This window comes from Megalops cyprinoides, chromosome 23 (genome assembly GCF_013368585.1).
Source record: "Megalops cyprinoides isolate fMegCyp1 chromosome 23, fMegCyp1.pri, whole genome shotgun sequence".
Classification (NCBI taxonomy): domain Eukaryota; kingdom Metazoa; phylum Chordata; class Actinopteri; order Elopiformes; family Megalopidae; genus Megalops; species Megalops cyprinoides.
The window spans coordinates 22,181,549-22,207,365 of NC_050605.1; the positions used below are offsets into that span (position 1 = coordinate 22,181,549).

The following is a 25,817-nucleotide window of genomic DNA, read 5'->3' on the forward strand; positions in this document are numbered from 1 at the left end:
CAGTCCCACGCCCTCTCCTCAAAGAACAGCCCAGTTCCCTGTTCATGCGGTCATTCTCATTTCTGCTCTAGTCTTCTGTTGTTCTTGTCTTCAGCTTCAATATCAGTTTCTTATAGTTTGTTTTTTTTTTAGAAAAATTTTGGAGGAAATTTATATAAAATGTAAATAGTGGGCCACCCCCTGATGTAAAATGACAGCCCTGATACCAAAGCAACCTCAAGCCAAAACCTACCCCTCAAACAACACACAGAATACAAGGTTTCTGTTATTTGTATATAATGAGGAAATACTTTTCACACATTCCCAGTCTAAAAGTGTACATATTAACGCTCTTTTTAAACATGTAACCTTTTCAGATCAATTGTGTCACACTAATATCTCTGCAGCGTTTGTAAACCTTTAAGTCCATCAGCTGTGAAAACTAAGATGTATCATTTGCATAATATTGATCAGGTACATTAGTATGCATACATGACTGTTTCTTATGTTGTCGTGAGAAGCTCAACGCTGCTGCCGCTCTACACTGTCGCTCTGTGAAGCAGGAAAAGAAACGCGGGGATGGTGCACTGTTGGACGGAGGCTGACCTCCCCGCAGGGGAAAATGCAGAAGTGCTTCTATAGAGGAACAGCAGCGGGGGCCCCCCTCGGGGGAGGTCCCCCAGAGAGAGGGAAGGCAGACAGCACGCTCATTCACAATATCTTTATGCATTGTAATTTAGTCTGCCTACAGGTGTGTGCTTATGCATTAAAATGGCCCATTATCACAAACATACCGGTTGTTCTGTGTGCTTCATCCTAAAGGTGCTGCTGAAATAGGTTGAACACAGTTTTGTGTTACCTCAGAATTACTCTGGGGTTCAGTGTCTGTGCCTCTAAGCGACAGATTCACGTTTATCCTGCAGGATTTCTTGTTTGGTATTTCATATGTCACCAGCTAGACAGAGAGTTACACATCCTAAGTGAGTGAGCGCGTGATCGTCCTCTACAGTTGATGACTTGACCTTGTGGAGGAGGTACTAGGAACCCATATAAGACCCGCTTTAACTACATATCTCTATGTAGAACTTGCGTAATCAGAGATGCTGTAGAAAGGGTATGGTGATGTCTCGGTGTATGTTCCTCCTGGACTTAGAGATAGAGTTCGAGTCAATAAAATCTGTCTTATTTGTTGAGAATGTAAGGTAATGAGAAACGCGTTTCTATTGTTTGTCATAGGAAAAAAGTAAAGTAGAATTAAAACTTTACGCAAAACTAAAACTACTACAAATTACGATAACGTCACTGTAACGTGCACAAATCTGTTATCCCGGAGATGTTGTTGTTTTAATCATTTACATTTTCGTATTCACAATATGCTTAACACTGTTACAATTTTAGTTTGTGTGATTGTGAAACCGGCCAGAAATCTGCAGGTGCCAACCCACTTTCTCCTATGCATGATTAAATCAATAATTTAATTCAGCGTATACTGCCATGTAGCGGAAGTCCAATTGATAGCGTTACTGAAATGCACTTAACTCGCCTTAAATATACAGTAGTATACAGTACTATAAATTCCAATAACTTTGCAGATGATCCCCAAAGTTGTTGGAAAATGAGAACCCAGAAAAACTCTCGTGTGAAGTAGACTACTGACTGACTAATAGTACTTTTACAAGTTGTAACTGATTGGGTCAGAGGATACTTCGATCAGTCCAACAAAATGTGAAACCATTTTTATGCCTCTGTTTTAAACGTTGAGCATGCCACGGCACATAAGCGTGCCATATTTTAACCATGAAAATGTTCTTTGTGGTGAAGTGATGCACCTAGACTGTAGTCCACTGCTAAGAGGCTAATTTTGTTTTAAAATGTAATGGTGCACAGATTGGCTCATGCGCTTCTCCCTGTCCCTTTCAACCTGTCCATCTGGATTCAGTGAATGTGCGCATACAGCTACCATCGTCTGTAAATGCCAACAGGCGTTTAAGCATGGGTTTGATTTATGTTCGGTATAAACAGCCTGGACCGAAGCGAATGTTTCACAGGATGAAATCGACCGCGGTTAAAGGAGCGCTAAACTTACTGCAATTAGAGCGACATAACAGCACTGCGACGTGGGTGTTTCTGACTCATATTACACACAAACTTAAGTCGAGAGGGTGGCTCAGAGCTCAAACATAGGACGCCAGCTTTCCTAAGGTTTATAGACCATGAAAATAAGCGTATGTGTGGCCCTAATGCTCTTTTATCGCATCCTGAAATTCATAGCGTGTACACTCACACTGATAAACCCGCCCTGGTGGACGGTGTGAGATACAGTATTTCGGTGGCTAGGCGGCCCTTCTGCTTCCGTCTACTTGTACGCTACTCCTGACTCCCGGAAGGGTGGTACTGTGAACAAGTTCTGCACATTTTGCGTCACTTGTTTCGTTTCACGTCCAGATGGTTGTAGTGCCGTAAAAACGGGGAGGTTAGATGAGTTCATTGTTAGCCGCTCATTGAACAGATCTGGCGGTTTTTTTAAGAGGAATACGATTAAGAGTGTATTGGGTGCATGATATTGGGAAAGGGTTTGTTTGAAATGGTCGAACTCTCAAGGTATCAAAACCGCCTTCGTTAGACATCTTGCACCACTCTGGTCTCTCCGGTGCCCGTCAACTCCAGCAGGAACTGCCTCTCAGATACGAAAGCGCGTCAATTACAAGCGTCGGCAAGGTGAGTGTCTGAATTCGCGCACCGAGAAACATAGCAGCAGACCGATACTCTAAAGAACCACTGATCAGATTCCACGATTACACTGAAGAAATGAGAAAGGTTGCCTTTGATATTACTTTGTTTCTGCTGTAACCAACAGGCTAGTATTGATTTGTCAGCGACTTTTAACTCTGTCCTGTCACCTATTTTGTGTGGCTGTGGAAGAGAAGCTCCGGGCTTTGCACAGAATGTGGGCATACAAATGTACGTTAAACTTTGTTGAAAAGTTAACATTTGAAGTTGACTTTGGAAATATGTAACGTCGTCATTTTTATGTTTCTAGCTCTTGTCTTAAGCAACTGATTTTGGTTAATGTACAAATCAGAATGGATTGGGCCTATGCATTTTGCAACTCCCAGCTGCTTTCGGAAGAAGAGCAAATATTTTGCCACAACTGGGTAAAGATGGCAATGTTATCCCTTTAGCCAAAATAAAATATTTATTTTGACCGTTTTCTTTGTAATTGTAAAGATTATAAAAATCTGGAAGGGTGAACGTCGCATTCAGATGTGCAACGCCATCACTTACAACGTTTAGGTTCTGTTCATTATCGTATATTCTGGAGCCACTCACATTTTAGCGTAAATTTGTTGTCAACAGGATCGTTACTCATTGAAATACTTTGGGAATTCCTGGCCCGACTGAGGCCATAATATGAGGTGTGTTGAAATCCTGAATGTGAAGCTGTCACACAAACCAGTGTTTTGGAATGTGGACGTGAACTGTCTGAGCTGCGTGGACATTCCAGTCAGAGTCCTTCAGCTCCTTCAGCTGACCGATAATGATACAATGATTGTAAACCATGGGCTACGTAGAAAGTACAAAAATTATTTAAACAATAGCCGTGAACAGTAGAATCCATACACGACATGCTTCTTACTATAATATCCCTCAGGCAAAGGCATGTAGTGTGTCTGATTTATTTGTTTTCTTTTGGTTTCTTTTACAATTACGAGTGTTTTTGGAGAATAAGTGCAGGACCTTCCCTAAAATTTTGTCCATGTAACATTAGCCGCTGTTTCTTTCAGCATTGTAGAATTGTGCATGTAAATTAGAGTACGGATTTCACCGAATGTTCGGTTACACACCAATAACAACAACAAAACTTGTATCCTGTAGGCTTTTGATCAGATTAGTCTGTATGGAGTACATTTTAAATTCAGAACTGCAGGAGGAAAAAAATGGAGGAATATCAGGTGAAATCATAAAGCTGAAAAAAATCTGTCACTGTTATTATAACAGAAGTGCATTGTGGGAGCACACAAGGGATCCAGACTGCAGGGGGAAAACATACTCTTTCATCTTCTCCAGTGACTGGCTGAGCATTTGAAAGTGATGGCTGATTTCAAATAAACGGATGTCAGTGTTTGCTTACTTTACAAAATTACATCCTCTAGTAAAGGGAACAGCAGACACCATACTGTCTGTCATAAACCAGACATATCTGTTCAAGCGACACCAAGGAACGACGGAGGTCTGTCTTTATTGCACAATGTATACTTCCCTCTCCTGCGCCTATGTATAGATCCACTACACCTCTTCTGTATTCCTCCTCCCTGTCCAATCATTGACGATGAGACAGTCAGGCTACGATAGATATTTTATTCATCCCCTTGGGGAAATTCAAGTGTCCAGTAGCTCACGCCACGTAGATCAGAGACAATACTAGCATACAATACAGTACAAGACAATACAAGCATTATTGCACAGATGATATAATACAATACAGTAAGTGCTTCTCAGTAGCTTCTATAGCCTCACTCTGTAGCTCTCAGCTCTTCCTGTCGGGGTTTCATTCTGAATCGTTATCTGAAAACTAAAACAAGACTTGGGGCGTTGAGAGTGTGGATTGTGGATTTGGGTTGTAGGGCTGATAAGCGTGTAGTGGCTTTACACGGGAGGATGTGGTTTCACACTTCAGAGGCTCCGGTGGCCGCTGGTACCGTCGCTCAGTCACGCAGTTCTGAATGAACACCTATAAATGAAATGGCACGGTCGGCGGTGCTAGCACGCCGGCGCGAACAGCCCCAGCCACTGTGTGACATCCGCTTCACACCGCACCCTCTCGCACTTCACTGCCTCTCCGCTGCATGGCATTCATTCAAAACCTCCAAAAGAAACAGGATTGGTGCTGCGTTTACGGCAGTTGCACCTCAGCTCCCCTTTGAAGCTGTTTTCGTGAACATGTGTGGAGGTGGGTCCTTGCCTTGAGGAGTGTGATCTCCGTATGATTTTCATAGGCAAGAACAGGACTGCCAAGCCTATATTCACAGAACCCAAGTACTCAGTTCTGGGTGTGTATGAGCTGCTCTCAGAATCATCCATATGGAGCCCTGATGAACCTGTATGATTGTAGATACTTCTCTCTTGCCCTCTCTCTCTCTCTCCTTCTCCTTCTCCTTCTCCTTCTCCTTGCTCTCTTTCCTGGAAGTGGCCAGTTTCTCTCTCAGCCCCAGTGAGAGGTTTCTCTCCCCCCCTGCCGGAGACAGGAGGTTCCCCCGCCATGAGCCTGCAGTCTCGGAGGATCCGGCTGAAGCCCTGGCTGGTGGCCCAGGTGAACAGTGGGAAGTACCCCGGTCTGCAGTGGCTGAGCTCCGAGCAGAAGCTATTCCAGATCCCCTGGCGCCACGCCACCCGCCACCTGCCCACTCTGGAGGACGAGAACACCATCTTCAAGGTGAGGCTCCATACAGAGGGAGCATTGCGTGTGTGAGGCGGAGGTGGAGGGTGTGTCGTTCACTGTGAGTATGTATGCTTACGTACTGAACATATGAGTACATAATCAAAAGGTTGCCAGTTTGATTCCCCACTGGGGCACTGCTTTTGTATGCTTGTGCAAGGCACTTAATCCACAATCACCTCAGTAAATATCCAGTTGTACAAATGGGTTCCTGTGTAAAACATTGTAACCTGTGTAAGTCGCTTTGGATGAGAGCATCTGTAAATGCCAATAATGTAATGATGGGCAGGTATGGGTGATACGTGAATCAGTGCTCAGGAATGGTGCTCGGGCAATGCAGTGATGCTGTAATCATGTCGCATGTCGCAATCATGTGACAGGAAGTGGTCTGTGATCACAGGGACATGAGAGCCATGTAGTCACACAGTGAGGCTGCTAGCCACTCTCACACTTCTGCATACAAACAGGAAGAGCCAGAGTTTCATTTCTCTCTACTCCTGGAGTAACACCAGAGTAACCCTGGAGTTTCCTGGCCGCAGTGGCATTGTGGTTGTCCCATGATCTGTGGTTGTCCCATGGTTTATGACCTGTACCCTTCTGTAAATGTAGAGCCATCTCTGCTTTCCAAAAGGATGGCATTGTGTGTTACACTGTGCTGATGCCTGCTGATTATCATTACTTCTTAAAAATTATTTTTAAGCAGTTTCCTGCTTGTTTGGGGAGAGGTCTGGTGGCAAGAAGCAGGGATAGTAACCACATGGCTGCTGGTTCGATTTCCCGCTGGGGCTGAAAGGTTGCTGGTTTGAGTCTCCATTGGGGCACTGCTGTTGTTCCCTTGGGCAAGGTGCTTAGACCAGAATTTCCTCAGTAAATATCTAGCTGTATAAATTGTTAAGATTGTAAACTATGTAAGTCAGTCTGGATAAGAACATCTGCTTAATGACGATAACGTAACGCGCTTTGTAATTTCACAAATTTTGTGTTGTAGTTGCATTGCACTCTGTAGAGAACCTGAACTGAGGGGCATATTAGTTGAAACGGATAGAACTTTCCCTGTGGAGAGTTTGCTGTCACCATATACCTGTGTAAGAACACCTGGGCAGTCAGTCACTAAACGGCTGAAACACTGGGAGGCTTGGTCACCCTGTGGCAGTGGTCTAACAGAAGGCGTGTGTCTGTGATGGGCCCCCCCGTGTGTCTGAGCTTCCTGTGCCACCTTCCCCAGGCCTGGGCCCTGGAGACGGGGAAGTACCAGGAGGGTGTGGATGAGCCTGACCCGGCCAAGTGGAAAGCCAACCTGCGGTGCGCCCTCAACAAGAGCCGCGAGTTCCGGCTCAAGTACGACGGCACCAAGGAGACGCCCGTCCAGCCCTACAAGATTTACGAGGTGTGCGACCAACCGTACAACGGAGGTAACGACCGCACGGGAACCGGTTCAGTCACCAAGAGATGGTAGATCAGTATCGAGACCGCTTGACCCAGCCACTGCTAGACCCCTGTACTCTGTGTGAAAGCACATTAGGCAAAACGCAGTGTACTGTGTAATGTAATGTGTGATGGTGTGTGGTGTTCCTCCTTTGTGCTACCCCACTGCTATCTCTCTGGTCTGGGAGTGTTGTTAGCCTGGCCTGACAGTGTCGCTCATTCTGCTTGAATGGATACACTTCTGTTCTTTTGTGTTGAAAGTCGCTCTGGATAAGAGCATCTGCTAAATGAAAGAACATAATGTAATGTAATGCGCAACCCCCCCCCCCCCGGTGAGGTTGTGTGGTAATGATTGCATTTACTTTGCGTTTCAGATGCAGGTGATGAAGACGATGATGAGGTGAGGTGAAACAGGCCCTACAGCCAGCAATGGTGTTGTACATTTTTACTGCTTTAAATAAACAGGATCGTGTTTATTTGTGGATGTCTTTATGGTCAGACAGTATACCATATGTGAAAGTGTTTTTGTGTTTATAGAATATAGCGGTGTGTACCCAAACCAATGTTGTCATTTTATCTCTCATCTTTATTTTCAGCTACCCAACATCGTGGGCCTTTCGATTGGTATGGTGATTCTTTGTCCTGTTAAGGTTTTAAATGAGCAGTACCAATGCCACAATGTGTTCAGTATTTCTGTTTGGTTGACACAAGAACTGGCTTCTCATGTGGGTTGAAAATACAGAGATTGTTATATATAGTTATTAGAAGTGATTCTGTGTTTAACTCTCTGTTTGACCCTGTGTTTGATCTCTGATGCCAGACCCCCGAATGGGAGACACGCCCAGTTACACAGCCTATCCTGGGGTCAGAGGGGAGGTACCCTTCATCAGCTCTCCCATGACTGATGGCTACAGCCCCGCCCACCTCACACAGATGGGCCTCCCACAGGGTGGAGTTTCTCTGGATCCTAGAGGGGGTGTGGCCATGGTGGACGCGCCCCTGGCCGGCTTGACCTTGCCCGAGTTCCAGAGCCCCATCCCGCTGGGGGGCGACGTGGGGCGGGGCAGCTTCGCCCACGGCGGTGGTGCTCCGAGCACGCACACGGAGATGGCCACGCCCCCTGTCCCTGCGGCCATTCAGGACAGCCTGATGTCTGAGGCACCGCCTCCGGAGGCGGGGCCTGTGCAGCCCGGGATTTATGATCTACTTAGCAACCCCCACATGCTGCCCTGTAAGTACGCCCTCTTCCCAAAAACACACCACACGCCACGTCCCCTTCCAAACATGCTTCCTTCTTATGCACACGTTACTGCTTCAGTAAGTAAGTGTGTTTTGTGTATATAATCTGTGTAGAGTTTGCAGAGTGCCGACTTTTTTAATGAACATGAAAAGGTGTATATTGTATAAAGTTAGTATGTAAAATGGTTCTCAATACTTATTGCTGCCATCTGCATCGGCTTGATCAGCTGTCATGTACAGTGTAACAGTTAAAACTGCAGTGTGAGCAGGGTGAAGCCAATGCAGGTTCTGTTTAACATCCCGCACCTGTCTGACGGATGTGTTTGTCTGTGTGTCTCTCCAGTGACGGACCTGGACATTAAGTTCCAGTACCGCGGCCACGTGGCCGGCTCCATGACCGTCAGCAACCCGCAGGGCTGCCGGCTGTACTACGGCAACCTGGCACCCACGCCGGACCAGGTGGAGCTGTTCGGCCCGGTCAGCCTGCAGCAGGTCCTGTTCCCGGAGGCATCTGGCATCCCCAACGAGAAGCAGCGCTTCTACACCAACCAGCTGCTGGACGTGATGGACCGCGGCCTCATCCTGGAGATCGAGGGCCAGGACATCTACGCTCTGCGACTCTGCCAGTGCAAGGTGTTCTGGTCCGGGCCGGGCGTGCCCGAGCAGGCCCCGCCCAATCCCATGGAGAGAGAGAAGAGGATCAGGGTGTTTAGCCTCAACAGCTTCCTGCATGGTGAGCGAGTGGGGGGGGGGGTATCAGGGTGTTCAGCCTTAACAGCTTTCTCCATGGTGGGGGGGGGTGGGGAAGGATCAGGGTGTTCAGCCTCAACAGCTTCCTCCATGGTGAGTGGGGGGGTTCCCCTCCACGGGGATGAAAAACTGCTTCTGAGCATGGCAGCGTGTGGTTTTTGCAAATCATTTAGAAACTAGGCTGACAGACCCACCCCCTCAGGCTTCTCTCTTGTGTGTTGTTGCCAGTGAAATTGAATTAGTTTATTGTAGCACTTCTATACTCGCAGTGTTCACTGGTTCACTAGTTGTTACCGCATGTTGGACTGACTCGTGCTCGCAAGCGGTCTGCCATGTCGGTGTAATGCTGTTCTTATGACTTCGGTGGGTGTTATGAGTGGGTCCCAATGAGAGCGTCTGCTAAGCAACAGAGTATAAATGTCATGAATGGAAGTGGACTCCTTCTCTGGCATCCTAGGTTCCTCCTCAAGCAGGATTGGAGAATGTGCTTGCTGGTGTCCTTTCAGCTCGGGCTGGTGGTGGCCTGAATATCTGACTGCAAGAGAGAGGAGCTATATGCTTACAGGACTTAAGAATGCTCAACTCTGCATGTTAAGCCTTTTACACATGTTGAACTTTTTTCACATTAAGGCGTAATAAGCATGACTGGATGCTGTAATCTCTGAGTGTTGCAGTTTACACACCACCACTCATTTGATCCTGAAAGGCTTTCACTGCTGTTAAAAAAGGTCCCTTTTTAAGGTACCCAACTTGACCTGAGGTTTCCAAAGAAAAAACCACGAACTGCCCTAGCTTTACTAACCACAAAAAAACACAAATTCCTCTTTTGTGTGTGACTTCTGCCAGTATCTGGGACAGTATTATCTGGGGTTTCAGCATAATAGGTTTTTCTGCGATTGCAATTGTTGTTGAAAGAATGGCCTGCCATTAAGGCTGCATTACTGAAGCCGCTTCTCTCGCACGGCAGAACTGATCCTGTATCAGAAAGGTGAAGCTGAGGCTCCTCCCCCCTTCGAACTGTACTTCTGTTTCGGCGAAGACTGGCCCGACAGGAAGCCCAAAGAGAAGAAGCTGATCATCGTGCAGGTGCTCGCCGGCCCTCCACAAACAGGGCGGAATCACTGCAGAGTGATGTCACACTGTGACATTCTGCGCTGTGTCCCGCTACACCGCTACGCCGCGCCGTTCTGTACTATAATATACTACACATACACCACACTATAATACTCTACACACACTATAGTATATTACATATAGATCACAGTATAATGTACTGCACACACACTACACTATAATATACTGCATGTACACCACGTTGCACTGACACATTTGGCGGTTTAACACTTTAATTCACAGTCAGGTGTATAGACGTCTCAGGAACCATCTGATGTTAAACCAGAATTCCACGACAATGTTTTTAAAAATGTGTTATCGTGCAGCATATGCTTGGATAGACATGTTGTTCTGGCCCCGTTTGGCCTAAGTCTTCATTATGCAGGTGTTATAAGGCAGCTTAATGCCAGCTTTATGAACCCTACTCCAATGCAGTGTCGCTCATCAGTATGCAGAGTGAACAGTGCCATCTGCTCCGTGTTGTCCAGGTGGTTCCGGTGGTGGCCAGGATCCTGACCGAGATGTTTTCGGGGGAGCTGTCCTGGTCGACGGACAGCATCCGGCTGCAGATCTCGAACCCGGACCTCAAGGACCAGACGGTCGAGCAGTTCAAGGAGCTTCACAGACTCTTCCAGAGCCAGCAGGCTCAGGCCCACTGGGGCCACGCTCCCCCACATGGGCTTTAAACCAGCACTGGGACTGGAACCAAAGCCATACCGGTCCACAGCCTGCCAGCTCACAGATGTTCCTCACTCAGCCTCTGGGTCTCCTTACGTCTTGTCTCATGTGACACGTTCGTCTGAGCTGTGCAGGGACTGTGTCATCGAGCTACGACAAGCAACGAGCTACTTAAACATTCATTCTACTGTACATTTCAGAAACTGTCTGTTTTTAAGAGTGTGGGATTTTCACATTGTGATCATTTGTGTTCATTTTGTATTTCAATAAATACCGTAACAGTATGACAGAAAGTCTCATTTTTTTAATCATAGGTTTTTATCATCACGTCAAACACTGAATGACTTTCGCTTCGGCTGCCAAATGCAGTGAGAACAGGAAGGTCAGCTGTTTGGCAGTTAGGCTGTCATGAAATATGGAGGACAAAGTTATCAATAATGTTATCACAAACTTAATGCCACAGCGCCACCTCCTGGCAGAGAACACCGTTGGCTCAGAAGACCTGTGTCCCTCTGTGGCATGGATCTGTCCACTAGCTTGATCCTTTAAGATGACTTTGAACCAGTGGAACCTATAATGCACACAGGATCACACCTGGTGGGTTGAAGCGGATCTAGTGTATCTGCGGGAAGGTGGCCATGTCTGTGTGGAAAAAGTCTACAGCAGCAGTGTACTAGGTTTTATGGAGACGGAGAGAACACAGCGTTGTTTGGGCAGAGACTCAAACATGATTCTGACCAAAGACATAGTCTTTTCTTTAACTTTGTGAGATGTGGTTACAACACTAGATAGGGCAGAAGATAAATCCAGCTTTACCTCCATTTGGAAGCCAGTGTTAAAGGTTAGAGGTTAAAGGTTTAGGTTGGAATTCCCAGCATCCTCCTCTGCCACCCCGACACGATTGATCTTAACATTGAGATTTGGATTTCATTTTTTTTCTATGGCACAGATGACTAATTGTGATTGGTGGTTCTTAAGAAATAAAATTTTTTAAAAATCCTACAAAAATGTATGTTTTATACCAGGCACATCCTTGTGTTTTGTGTTTTTGTCAGGACATATGCTTGAAATTACTGCCTCTTATGATGGACAAGAAGTCCTACAGCAGCCCCCCCAGAGAGTTGGCTATGCCATGTGGTTTAATCCAGCTGTAGCCATGGTAACCCAGGGCCAAGGGGACCTCTTCCTCCATGCATAGCCTTGTACACCAGGTGCTGTGCTGTGACTGGCTATCCAGAGGAACATGTGCCCTTTGCCACATCTTTTTCTCCCCTGTTGCCTCCATAACGCTGTCTCCTCCATAACACTGGCTCCTCCTTCTGTAATGTTATCACCACCTTTCGTAATGTTTTCTCCTTCTGTAACGCTGTCTCTTCCTTCTGTAATGTTGTCAGCTCTTTCTGTAATGTCATCCCCTTCCGTAACAGTCACCTCCTTCTGTAACACTTTCACCACCTTTCGTAACATTTTCTCCTTCTGTAACGTTGTCACCTCCTTCTGTAATGCAGTCTCTTCCTTCTGTAACACCGTCACCTCCTTCTGTAACGCTCCTTCTGTTAAACGCAAAAGATAGTGCTAAGACGTAGTGGTTAGACCCAGCAATGCATTGGATTCCGTTTCTCATACGTGGCAGTAGAGACATCCAATGTCTGATGTATAACAGTCTTATTGTGTTATGGTATTAATGTACATATATATTTTATTTATTCTACTCCTAGCTTTGGATGCATAGGCACAGAACAAAGAATGAGCAGAAATCACAGCAAGCACAAGAGTTGTAAATTGTCCAAGACTCACATTTTCTGGAATTGCAAACCTTTATAACTGAACAAGATAAAATGCACATTTTTAGCAGTTTTCAATACTTCCCTCATAAATACTGCAATGTAATGTATATAGAAAGTGGAAAGATGCTTTCCCACCGTTGCATATTTGGAGTTCGTTACTGAATTTTATTTGTACATTTAATTTATGTCAATCAACGAGAGGCATTTCCCTGCCTCTAGTCCCAGTCCAATCCTCTTACCTGGTCTTCAGGTAGACCTTGCAGCCTAGGCTATCGGAACAGCCTGGTGAAGTCTCGTATGGCCCCGCACACCTGCTTGCAATCTTCAGCACTGTGGAGAGAAATGACATCATTTCACAGACACCTTAACTGGCAAAACCGTGCCTACAGCTGATCTGACATGGTGTGGTTCCAACAAGGCTGATTCATGTATTCAACGGTTTGCTAAGGATTGCATTAGCAGTGTGCTTTTGGAAAGGACAGGTTGTTTTTGGAAAGGCGGGTTGTTTTTGGACAGACGGGTTGTTTTTGCAAAGGGCAGGGTTATCTCATTCTCGTTCAGACCTGCAGAGGAATGCAGCTTACTGTTTTGTGCAGGTTGGCTGTCGTCTTGACGACCGGCCTGAGCTTGCCCTCAGGGAACTTCTGCTTTCTAAATGTGGCAAACAAACAGCTTCTCCTGTGACAGTTAGGAGAAAACTTAACTCACCACCCCCCTTCCTCACTGCCCCAATGCCTTGTGGGTACACCTCTGGCTCTGAGGGAAAGCCCCTGCCAAATCATGCACCCGCTCTACACTGTCTCCTGCTGCCATCATGCCTACCTAATGAAGAGCCTGGGTTTGGGCTGGCTGTTCCCAGATCAGTGTGTTACGCCCCCTCTGCTCACCTGGTCACCTGCTTGTGGAAGTCTGTCAGCTGTTGGTGGGTGACGGTCACCGCCCCGCCAGACGTCTGTTTGGGGATCCCCTGAAGAGTGTTTTCCAGCCAGTGGCTGAACATCTGGAAACACCAGAGCAACGCTTATCAGAGATGGTGAAGGTCAGTCAAGCGAGTGCAGCAAACTCCAGTCACATCTGAGAGAGCGGAGCCATTATCAGTCCAATGGGGAACTCCCTCCACCACCACCAGCTGCTTCCTGCTAATGCTCCTAAATAACGACCAATCACTGGAGAGGAAAATGCAAATGAAAGCTTCAAAACCACGTTAACCCCACTATACTTCTATTAGTGCCCTCTCACAATACAACAATATAATAATGAAAAAACATCTTGCCTTTGGATAAACAGTTGAACGTTTTTTGAGCTTGACATGTAAGTGAAACTTGATATGCACATGCTCTCAGGAGAACACACGTTTCTCTGTCCACAACATTGTCTGATAATAGCTCCTATATATTGTATAAATCACATCAGTCAAAATGAGGCAAGATGGTCTCAATACAAGTTTCAAGTTTCAAGTTTCAGTATGAAGAGATAAACATGCAGAATAATGCTCTGAAATAAGTGTTTGTGTGATGGTCTAAAGCATCTTCTAATGTGATCTGACAGATTTCCATATGATGCCATTTCAGTTTTGCTACTTCAAGTCTTGGCCTTATTTCGGCTGTCCTGATATCAGTTGTCACAATTTCATCTAATAAAAACGCCATGCCATTTCAATGTTGATAGAATTTCGATCTGTCAAATTGTGAAGTGTGATGTCATTTGTCAGCCGCTGTAGTTTCAGCTGTGATGTAATGTCGACAGTGATGCGAGCGCCGACTGACCGAGCGGTCGAAGCGCAGGATCTCCCAGACGACCTCGGCCACGTCGGGGAGGGTGTAGGGCGACAGGCAGAAGCAGGAGGAGTGAATCAGCTGTGTCACCAGCTGCTGCCCCTGCTGCTGCAGGACCTGACCAATCAGCTGCTTCCGTACCTCGAAGTCATCCGCATGCTGCTAGACACACGCACACACGCACACGCACACGCACACACACGCGCACACACACACACACGCGCACACACACACACACGCGCACGCGCACACACACGCGCACACGTGAAAGTGATATAACAGTGTAAATTAAAATACAATATACTACATACAATACACACTAAACCCGATTTAATTAATACGCAATATTAACGAAAGAAGAGTACAGGCAAATTAGTGTCACAGGGAGGATCTGAGTGATTAAACGTGGTGCTGTGTGTGTGAAGAGACCTGCGGTAGCTGATCTCGGGGGAGAGCTGGTCTCACCTTGCTGCCAACGCCCGTGTGGATGAGGTCTCTGACGAACTTCATGATGCTGCAGCTGGCCTCGCGGTGGTCCAGGGCAGTGGCAGCGATGGCACACTGGATGATGCGTACAATGATCTGGCTGCTCAGCAGGGTGACAGGGCTCCGCTGTACAAACCTGCAGCAGAACGAGACTGAGGGGTCAGGGACACAACATGGCAACCTACTTCTGTCACTTTGATGAGAGCTGGAGGGACTGGTCAGTGACATCAGAACTGAGTCATAATGTCCATGCCCACGTCAAAGTGCAGTGTAAATGGGACACTTGTGCTCCATAGGCAATTAGCTGCAAGGAGTCCATCCTTCGCAAGGAGCAGGGTTCTGGGACCAGAGCGAAGGGTGTAGGGTGCGAAATGTAGGGCACAGGATTAGGGCAAAGGGTGTAGTGTGCAGGATGCAAAAAGTATGACATAGGGTGTAGGGTGTACGGCGTAGGGTGCAGGCTATAGGGCACAGGCTATAGGGCATAGGACCTAAGGTACAGGGCACAGGCAACACTGAACACAGCATACAACATACTCTTGGCCTCTGCCAACTCAATGTGTGAAGACCCGCCCCCAACACAGCGAACCGCGGTACCGTGTTGCCAGCCTGAAGAGGTCGTCCACAGTGTCGGGGTGATTCCGCAGGCCGTTGGGCTGCTCCAGCAGCTGGAAGGTGGGCACACAGAGGGCCTGCAGGAGGGGGGAACCCCGAGCTAGCTATCAGTGCAACACGGCCATCTATCACCTCACCTCACCATAATCAAACACAATAACCATCACTACCCAGAATCACCCACAACCAGCCACAATCACTGCAGTCACCCACAAGCACCCACAATCACCCACAATCACTGCAATCACCCACAACCACTGCAATCACCCACAACCAGCTACAATCACTGCAGTCACCCACAAGCACCCACAAGCACTGCAATCACCCACAATCACCCACAACCACTGCAATCACCCACAATCACCCACAACCACTGCAATCACCCACAATCACCCACAATCACCCACAACCACTGCAATCACCCACAATCACCCACAACCACTGCAATCACCCACAATCACCCACAACCACTGCAATCACCCACAACCACTGCAATCACCTGTAATTACGCACAACTCTTGCCAGAATTATCCCAAACCACCTCAACTATCCACATCCATTCTCATAATTACCCACAATCTCCCTCCATCACCTACAACTAGCCACAAGCGTTGTGAGAACGTTGTGGAAACGTTACTTACCTGTAACATGTCCAGCAGCCCCTGCAGGCAGCTGTCCTCTGAGCCGTGCTCGTCCACCAGGATGCTGCCCAGGTACAGGAAGCAGGAGTGGGGGTGCACCTGATACACACTCACCATCTAGCACAGGTAAGCAGCACACCTTACACACTGCACATCACACAGTGCTCACTGTCTGCACACAGGTATACACATATCACACCACACAGAGATACACACATATCACACACCACTCACCATCCACACCCAGGCACATGTCACATAGCAAACCACACAGTGTAAACCACACAACAGCTCCCCCACCAACACACACACACACACACACACATATGCAGACACACACACACACACTCACACATATGCAGACACACACACACACACATATGCAGACACACCTGTGTGACCAGTGGCTGCAGCAGGGGGGCGGAGCCTTTGCCCACACAGCGCACGGCGAATCGCAAGCAGCGGCAGCATCGCTCAACAATCCTGTTATCAGCCTGGTGTCTGTGCAGCGTCTGAGACAGCACAGGCCAGACCTGCGGAGGGGAGACACACCCGCTTACACTATACACCAACACACTGTCTGCTTACACTATACACTGACACACTGTCCGCTTACACTATACACTGACACACTGTCCGCTTACACTACACACCGACACACTGTCCGCTTACACTACACACTGACACACTGTCCACTTACACTACACACTGACACACTGTCCGCTTACACTACACACCAACACACTGCCTGTCAGAGCCTGTCACACACACACTGCCCATCTGAGCCCATCACACATACACTGTCTATCACATTTCCTGCCACACTTTCACACCGCCATACTGTCTATCACAGTGCGAGACAGAGAGGTAGAGGACCGGGCCAGCTTACTTCCTGAATGACCTTCTGACAGGGATGCGTCTGCCCGTTCTCCACAACAGGGTTTGTGTGCCTGTGAAACGGAGTAAACGGAAAACAGTAAGGCAACTCCCACTCCCCTGAAGGGCGGCCCTGCCCTACTCCACCAGCAAGGCCTGCATCCTTTAATACACCACTCTGCATGAACACAGTACCCCAGACAGCCCGTACTGCTCAAGAACCTTACAAGTGCAGAGACGTACCTAAAAATGGCTGCCAATCTGTCCAGCCAAACGGTGGGGTCAGCGGGTTTACCTTCCTGAGACAGCAGCTGGAGAGAGACACAGGAAAGGCTCATACACACAGGAAATACACACACACGCACAAAAATATTCACCCAAATGGAAATGTCCAATCAGTACTGACCTTCTGAAGTGCTGTGACCTGCACGGCACAGAGGTCACTCAAACACTCAGCTACTTTCTCCGACGGGAGACGAGACAGGACTAACACAGTACCTGCAGAAAACACGGGGGGGAAAATTAATACACACACACACACACACACACACACTATTGACCACAATATTGACGTACCTTTGAGGAGCTCGACAGCAGCATTGGGGGACAGGGCGAAGGTGTCCAGGGCGCGGGCGATATCCAGGAGGGTCTGAAAGTGCTGGGTCATGTGATCTCGGCACATGGAGCAGATGTTGTGGATGCCCTTTGCTGCCACTGAGGCCAGAGCCTTCTCCTTTAAACCTTCCATCAGGTACCTGAGCACAGGGTCTGGAACAAACAAGCATGGACACACACACAACACACACACAGCACCCATGCACACACACACACAACACCCATGCACACACACACACACACACACACACAACACCCATGTACACACACACACACACACACACACAACACCCATGCACACACACACACACAACACACACACAACACCCATGCGCATACACACAAAGACAGACAGATACACACACAGATTTAACCATTTAACAACCAGTGATCAATGGTTACTGATTCCTTATCAGTGCACTAATGAGAGGGGTAGACAGTCACTTCATTAAAAATGGGAACTGATTACAATCACTCATAATTCACTCAAGTGCTTTTTCATATTTTCCGTAAGTCCTTGCTGGAAACAAACCAAACCTTAACTGATATTATCAGAACCTATTCTCCTATCAATCACAGGTCACCTCTATATAAAATAACAGCTTTCACACTGACACCCGGGTGGATTCATGTGCATGACAGACACCCACCCAGGCAGCGTGGGTGGTGGTTCACCACCTTGCTCATCTCCCCCACCAGCTCCATGCTGGTGTAGCGTACAGCTGGGTGCACTGTCTGAGGCAGCAGCACCAGCTGCTCCAGCACCTCCGGCAGCATGGGGTTACTCTCACTGCAAAGGGGGAGGGACACATTTACACGTCACACACGTCAACCAACGGGAAGTAGAGACAAGGGCACTCAGGAAACCAGAACAAGAGGCCATAATTACTAAACCCAAAAGGGCATGGAGATGGGCCAAAAGAATAATAATTAATATTGTATAAAGCTAGCACTCATTTGCTAAATGGTGATCTACAGGAAAGTGTTTACAGGAAAGGAGAGCTAATTCTCTAAGGTTATTGAGGGTAACTGCTCTGGTGCAGAAAGCACACAACAACGGCCTTAGCGATGTAACCATGCGTCTCTACTCACGGATCTCTGGTCTTAGTGATGGTAACCATGTGTCTCTGGTCACGGATCTATGGTCTTAGTGATGGTAACCATGTGTCTCTGGTCATGGATCTATGGTCTTAGTGATGGTAACCATGTGTCTCTACTCACGGATCTCTGGTCTTAGTTATGGTAACCATGTGTTTCTACTCACGATCTCTGGTCTTAGTGATGGTAACCATGTGTTTCTACTCACGGATCTATGGTCTTAGTTATGGTAACCATGTGTTTCTACTCACGATCTCTGGTCTTAGTGATGGTAACCATGTGTCTCTACTCACGATCTCTGGTCTTAGTGATGGTAACCATGTGTTTCTACTCACGATCTCTGGTCTTAGTGATGGTAACCATGTGTTTCTACTCACGATCTCTGGTCTTAGTGATGGTAACCGTGTGTTTCTACTCACGGATCTACAGTCTTAGCGATGGTAACCGTGTGTTTCTACTCACGGATCTACAGTCTTAGCGATGGTGGCCATGATGAAGAGCACTGCTTCAGTCACCTCCCAGGGTGGGCTTCCCTCCTTCAGAGTGGAGTACAGCTACAAGGAAGAGAACCAGAGCATTCACCCTGTCATTACCACAGAGAAACACACCATTCACCCGGTCATCAGGATAGAGAAACACAGCATTCACCCTGTCATTACCACAGAGAAACACACCATTCACCCGGTCATCAGGATAGAGAAACACAGCATTCACCCTGTCATTACCACAGAGAAACACAGCATTCACACTGTCATCAGTATAGAGAAACACAACATTCACCCTGTCATTACCACAGAGAAACACACCATTCACCCGGTCATCAGGATAGAGAAACACAGCATTCACACTGTCATTACCACAGAGAAACGCACCATTCACCCGGTCATCAGGATAGAGAAACACAGCATTCACCCTGTCATTACCACAGAGAAACACAGCATTCACACTGTCATCAGTATAGAGAAACACACCATTCACCCTGTCATCAGTATAAAGAAACACAACATTCATCCTGTCCTTACCACAGAGAAACACAGCATTCTCTCTGATCTGTACATTTGGCTCTGAGGGTACTGAGAATGGCTGCTTTAGAATGGATGATTTAATGGTACCAGGACGCAGAGCACAGTCTGCATGCAGTTATACCCACATCACCTCACATGTAAATATTTAAAAACCTCTCACTTAAACTGCACTCAAATTGTACTCCCTCAGTCTGACACCACTTGGCCCATTTAAAGAACAGCTACGAGTCATTGGAATCATAAACAGGCTAACACAGGCTACAGTCTAATGAATACATGTGGTACTTCAGTTCAGAATTTAACTGAAGTCTTCAGCTTTTCTGATGGGATGTCACCTGCAGAAAAGTTGGCGACCTCACATCATTCTTCACAATACCTGCGAGAAGCATTCCGTGGAGCCCACCAGGAAAATGATGTCCTTCACAAGATCTGAAACTCTCATGCGAAACTCTCCAAAATCATCCATGTCTTCAGGTATTCCTTCCTTTACCCAGAGGAGAAGAAACCAGATGTGTGACACCAAACAATGGCAGGTCTTAGCAACTAATGCCCCCAGCTCTATTCAAGACTTAGCACTAATGCAAACATTTCAATGGAAAGAATTATGGCCCTTGATCAAAAAACTTCAAATAAGAAATAATATATCATTAAGTTTTTTACAAAGTACTTTAAGTTATTTAATCAAACATATAATGTTGTTCAAGTAGTAGAAAACTAAGGAGTGCAATGTGAATTGAATAAATCTGGACTGACATGTCAATCAGACGTTCCACGGGTAACAGAAGAGTTAGCATGTGAACATGTGGAGGGTCTCACATGATCGGGGTCGAGCTGGCAGTGCCGGGCCAGTGCATATAGCAGTCTCTGTACGTAGGGTCTGAAGATGCCATTAAGAACTGCATTGTTGGTGTTGTACAGATGCTCCCCCAGCCGGTACCAGAAGTTAAAGGTGATGTCCACCACCTACGATCAGAAACCAGCAAGGGACAACGTGACTGCACCGCAACCCTGACCTCAGATCAGTAAAAACACACTGCATGCTGCTCCGATTGGCTGCCGGGGACAGAGACACCCTGTGTGCTGCTCTGTGATTGGCTGCAGAGGAAGGGCATGTGTGACCTCATACTGCTCTGTGATTGGATGCAGAGGAAGGGCATTATGACCTCATACTGGGGGTGTCCTGCACAGATGAGCAGCAGCTCCAGCGTATGCAGGTCTCCCACGCCCTGCCCCGGGCTCCGCACCATCGCGTCCAGGAACGTCTCACACAGCTCGGTGAAAATCCGGCAGTAATTCAGCACCCTGCCAGAGAGGGGCGCCATCAGGGTCACTTTGCCCCCTATACTTGCATTTAACTTCCATAAAATTCAAAGGACAGATTTCCTACCACCTACTCAAACCATCACCCACTCAGCTCAACAGAGAAGAGAACTGATTTCCCACATTAAACAAACTAACAGGTTTCCAATCACAGCGAGAGAGAGAAAAACACCGGGATTGAATGTGACAGTATACTAACCCACACACACACAATGCCCCATATACATACACACTTGTACACACACACACACACACACACACAATGCCCCATACACACTCATACACACACATTCACATTCATTCGTGTTATTTTATTCTAATCTTTTGTTCTTTTGTTGAACTTGTACAATGTCTTTTTTGTGTGTTTATGTTTTTTATGTTTTATGTTTGGCAATACAAGAACAAACCTGTCATGCCAATAAATCAGTTTTAATGGAAATGAACTGGAACTGGTGAGACAGTGGTCTCTCACAGACCTCACTGGCACACGGTGTGGAAGGGCCTCACTGAGGCGGTGTGTCTCGCCCAGCGGAAACAGTGCCGGCGGGTACCCCAGCACTGCGGGCCTTACTTGTCCAGGTCCTCGCGTGCCACAGCCATGTGGTAGGCCGTCTCCAGCGTCAGCACACCCTGGAACAGCCGCGCGGCTAGCGGCACGCTGGCGTCCGCGTTCTCTACGACACACAGCGCCGAGCACACGCAGTCCGTGGCCGCCTCATGCAGGTTGGTGGAGGTCTCGTCCCGCTGCTGTGACACGGAAATCAAGAGGGGTCAGGTGTCACCTCACCTGCTGCCTCCATTCACTACCATTCCCATCTGACACACGTCTGCCAGAGAGGATCACAGACACACAGTCAAGACTCACAGACTTACATCTTCAACTGAAACCATCTCGTTTTCCTGTATATTAATGCTTTCTTGATACAGAAAAATCATTTAATGCCCTATGCTTGTATTCAGTGCAAAAATACCATGTGAATAAAATGAACAGGTGTAACAGCACAGTCTTACCAGCACTTGGAATAGGATGAGGAGGAGCTGGTTGTCGGCCAGTAAGGAGCTGTCCAGAACGCCCAGGTTAAACCAGCTGCCCAGACAGCGGACCACTTTGATCAGCATCCCCTCACTGCCACCCACCTTCTCCACACAGGACACCTGGAGGAGGTACGACAGTCAGAGCCACACCTGTGCCATGCGCAAACCACACCCATACCAGTGTCCATGGTATTTCACTTTCAATTCCAAGGGTTTCTGACTTCTCCCCATCAGCTTCACTTTCTGGGGGGTCTTCATATCACTCTGCAGATTCAGCCCCAGTCATTTGTGTCACTCTCCAGACTCAGTTGTGACATTAATGTCACTCATTTTTTAAATATATTTTTCAGGAGGAAGCAGTTACAACATCTGTCCGATGATGTGATTGTGTGTGTGTGTGTGTGGGTGTGTGTGTGTGTATGTGTGTGTGTCTATGTCTGTGTCTTTGTGAGTCTGTGTGTGTGTGTATGTGTGTGTGTGTGTGTGTGCCCCTCACCAGCAGAGAGACCACCATGTTGGAGTAACAGGCTAGGTCCTGGATGATCTCTGCACGGCGATTGGCTCCAATCCGTAGGGAGCGACTGTGCACCTCCTCTGGCAGAACGGTCAGGATCTCCACCAGGACCAGCATGGAGGAGACCTCACTGCTGTACCTGCAGGGCAAAATAAGGTCCACTGAGCTTTACATCCTGAGGGAAACATGGAGTCTGTGTAAATCTGCAGCTTCAGCTGCCTGTAACCAACACTGTTTAAGTTTAAGCACTGTTAAGCAACTTAATATTTGCACAGTCTGGCTTAGCCTACTGTCTGGCTGTGGTCCTTCAATGACAAAATTAGGGACTCTTCTGTACAGTTATTCATGGTGCCAGTGTTTCAAATACACAACTTCAATTTGTAAGGCGACCTTCAGTAAACTTATTCTACAATATGGTGGGCTTGAGGCTCCTGTTTCCGCAACAATATCTCACCGCTACACAGTGGAACGTTGAACATGGTCTGCAATGAACCCGAAGCTATGACGCTTTAATGACCAAAATTACATTTCAGGGCCATTTTTTTCAGTGCTTCCCTCCAACCGATACAAACATCAGTGTCTGTTCTTTTATTACTAACAGATCAACCAGGTAGCGGCGGTAAGAGCTGACTGAAACAGAGGGGACAAACAAATAAAAAAAGCACTTACTTTTCAATGAGAGTGTGAACACAGCCTTTCCAGGACGCCATCTGCAGGGCGAGGTCTGCTATTGCCAGGGCCAGCTGGAAGAGAGGGCGGGAACACCACTGACCACACCCACTCAGCCCATATAAATGACTAACTGCATTCTGATCACTTAATTCCATAAAAGTTTATCTGTAAATTCCAGTTTTGCATGCCTTGAAGCAGAAAGCCACGCATTGGGGAACCGATTAAAATTAATTATGGGGACCTCCCAAAATAAGGATGAGCTGTCAAGAGCAGGTCAATGTGCCTTCATTTTCCCTGAACCAATAACACTTTTAAAATTATCACTGGCATAGCCAGTTTAGCACGAATATGTGAGACCTATTAAGATGAAATATAAAGTGGGAGACACTACGACGGCATACATATACTTAAAGTGGGTAACTGAGCACCAGGTTTAAATATCTCTGTGGTGAGGACATGCTTTCGTACCTCAGTAAACCAAGGTCACTAGTCAGTGCGACAGGTGTGTTACCTGGGTGACGATGACGGGGGAGAGGTCTTTCAGGTTCTCTATATGTGACAGCAGCGAGTCACGTAGGGCCGTGTGGGTGTCGGCCGGAAGCTCGTGGAATGAGGTCTGGATCTTCATCTTCATGGTCTGGGCTGCGAAGTAGCAGGACTCCACATCCTGCTTCAGCTGCAGGAGCTGGTCTGCGATCTCCCAGGCGTACAGCTGCAGCAGGAGAGAGGAAATCACCCGGGTGAGGAAGTGAAGCGTGGTAGCACCAGCGTAACAAACGTGAAAGAGGTTGGCACCACGAGTGAGACCCAAACCCCTGTTCACATCACACAGCTAAATTCTAGTGGCACATGTTGTTACCAGTTGAGCTGAATGCAATTTGCTCCTAGCTCCATTAGCAACAAAGCTTAGCTAACTTAAGTCTCAGGGAGTGACATCACTGCTGAAGCCGCTCTGCACAGTTCAAGCAGTTCAAAAATTCTGTTGTAAATGTTTTTTACCTACAGACATTGTTGTCAGGTGAAGGCATCAATGTCCAGAACCTGTCCAGAGTATCTCTTTGGGGTTGTGTGTATACATCATTTATTTTTAGAAAGCAGTTTCTTTATGCATGGTAGAGTCTATGAGGTCAACACAGGAAGACAGACAGCAAACATAATGGAAAACCAAAATGCAAACAATGTTTATTCGCTGGTCTGAAATCACTCGACCACCAAACACTAGAAGGGAAGGCGTACGAAACATATGTTGAACTAGAGTTCATCAGCGCAGCTGAGGCACAGTGATCACACCATGCCTCGCGCAGGAATCACAGAGAAATGACTCACAGCATGAAAGATGAGTCATACAGGTTAGGCAAAGTGAGGCATACAGGATCCAATCCTGAGCACCTGTATGCCTCCCTCACTCCCACACCGTGACCTCTGACCTCTGACCCCACAGAATCATTCCGCTGGATAATCAGCCTTCCCAAATTAGCTGCACAGCTGAGGGCACATAATTGCTGACTGGCCAAACTGCCACAGATCACTGCTGAGGGGACGGTATCTACAGGAATACAATCTGCAACTCTGCACAAAAGGATACTCCAGTAACCTGCATGGGAATATCTGCATGGAAATAGGGCATACTTTTGAATGTGAAACACGTGTTTCTGTGATTGACTCGTAACATTGCTTGTAAATCCGGTCATCACATTCACACAGTAAGATATCCTGATATAAAATTTTGTTATACTTCCAGAAATGACTACAGATTTAATTTGACTATGTGATTGCTCATTAATGTAAAGTTCCCTGCGATAGGTAGTTAGCCTGTTAGCTATTCCTGGATTTCTTCCCCACCCACTACAATACCCCGACCCACCTTTGTTGTTTTCGATTTGTCAGTCACACCAGCCAATTAGCGTTTTCATTGCACGGTGTATATAAACGGTACCGGTAGCGATATCGCCAGCAATATGCCACAAAATCAATGTTCGGCAGATAGCTGGTAACATTTTTACTGGCAGCCTCGACCCATTTCCTCTACGGTGAAATCGTGCTGCTTTAGGAGTAGTCTAGCAAGATGAACATCTTAGCAATCATTAGCTAAATCACGGGGTGTACGTAGCATGCTAGCTAGCTAGCTAGCTAACTGAATTGGAAGGAGTATCTTCCTTTTAGACCCTGTTGGCTTACCGATCTTTGCAGCTCCCCGAGCCACGCGGAAGCTCGCTCTTTGCCGGCGGGGTCGGGGTCGTGGTAAAGCGCCTGCACAGCCTGGTGGACCAGCGCAAGCGACGGTTTACCTCCTTCCATGGCGGTTACGCTTTAAATGGACGTGTATTATCTTCCGGAAAAGTGAAGGATTGCTTGGTTGCTATCTCGGACCGCTATTCAGCTGGGTCTTTTATTTTCCCGGGCCGCCATTTCAAACACTCAGGTTGACTCCGTGCGCGTGCCCGCTAAACGCCGACCTTCAGCAGACAGGAACTTAGCTTAGCAGTAGCTTAGCTGACGCTACTGACAGTCTCCTTTTGGGGAACGTAAAATAAATTGGCTGAATTCGTCTGTCCTCTCCATATGGATTTACCGAAAAAATACCTTACAATCCAATAACTTGAGAATCGTGGTGCACAGTGTACACATAAAATTATTCCAAATATATAGTAGAAGTAATTGAAAAAATACATTATTTTAAATGTTTTTACTTATTTTTAAAGCAGTTCCAAATGGATATAAGGAAATATATTATGCA

The 25,817-nt window shown here is 47.1% G+C and overlaps 2 protein-coding genes across 5 annotated transcripts; one reads left to right on the top strand and one right to left on the bottom strand.

Moving 5' to 3' along the window:
* Positions 1-2,424: 2,424 nt before the first annotated feature.
* Positions 2,425-11,615, top strand: LOC118770117 (interferon regulatory factor 5-like). 4 transcript variants are annotated; one of them, XM_036517565.1, is made up of 9 exons: positions 2,425-2,697; positions 5,226-5,413; positions 6,642-6,828; positions 7,216-7,241; positions 7,438-7,465; positions 7,662-8,072; positions 8,424-8,813; positions 9,798-9,916; positions 10,432-11,615. In XM_036517565.1, exons 2-9 carry the CDS (start codon positions 5,240-5,242, stop codon positions 10,627-10,629), a joined length of 1,533 nt encoding a protein of 510 aa, XP_036373458.1. In that variant the 5' UTR covers positions 2,425-2,697; positions 5,226-5,239; the 3' UTR covers positions 10,630-11,615. The 4 variants fall into 4 exon arrangements, with proteins under 4 accessions (XP_036373458.1, XP_036373455.1, XP_036373457.1 ...); XM_036517562.1 differs by having other exon boundaries at positions 5,168-5,413; positions 10,432-11,614; XM_036517564.1 differs by having other exon boundaries at positions 5,175-5,413; positions 10,432-11,614.
* Positions 11,616-12,101: 486 nt separating this feature from the next.
* LOC118770119 (transportin-3-like) lies at positions 12,102-25,528 on the bottom strand. The gene is made up of 23 exons (XM_036517566.1): positions 25,259-25,528; positions 23,592-23,792; positions 23,078-23,151; positions 22,391-22,547; positions 21,871-22,014; positions 21,431-21,606; positions 20,703-20,841; positions 20,356-20,502; positions 19,916-20,023; positions 18,977-19,068; positions 18,067-18,206; positions 17,378-17,569; positions 17,208-17,299; positions 17,045-17,112; positions 16,815-16,875; positions 16,318-16,458; positions 15,926-16,042; positions 15,267-15,361; positions 14,649-14,805; positions 14,175-14,342; positions 13,296-13,408; positions 12,648-12,738; positions 12,102-12,174 (listed from the first exon to the last, which is right to left on the bottom strand). The coding sequence occupies exons 1-22, from the start codon at positions 25,376-25,378 to the stop codon at positions 12,678-12,680; spliced, it is 2,763 nt and encodes a 920-aa protein (XP_036373459.1). The 5' UTR covers positions 25,379-25,528; the 3' UTR covers positions 12,102-12,174; positions 12,648-12,677.
* Positions 25,529-25,817: the final 289 nt, after the last annotated feature.

Excerpts from the sequence above, each read along its gene's own strand:
- LOC118770117 (XM_036517565.1), top strand. The coding sequence starts at position 5,240 with ATGAGCCTGCAGTCTCGGAGGATCCGGCTGAAGCCCTGGCTGGTGGCC. Across the intron at positions 7,466-7,661 it reads CATCGTGGGCCTTTCGATTG|ACCCCCGAATGGGAGACACG; the intron begins GTATGGTGATTC and ends CTCTGATGCCAG. Across the intron at positions 8,814-9,797 it reads CCTCAACAGCTTCCTGCATG|AACTGATCCTGTATCAGAAA; the intron begins GTGAGCGAGTGG and ends CTCGCACGGCAG.
- LOC118770119 (XM_036517566.1), bottom strand. The coding sequence starts at position 25,378 with ATGGAAGGAGGTAAACCGTCGCTTGCGCTGGTCCACCAGGCTGTGCAG. Across the intron at positions 22,015-22,390 it reads ACATGGTGGTCTCTCTGCTG|GTGTCCTGTGTGGAGAAGGT; the intron begins GTGAGGGGCACA and ends TACCTCCTCCAG. Across the intron at positions 13,409-14,174 it reads TCCTGCGCTTCGACCGCTCG|ATGTTCAGCCACTGGCTGGA; the intron begins GTCAGTCGGCGC and ends TGGTGTTTCCAG.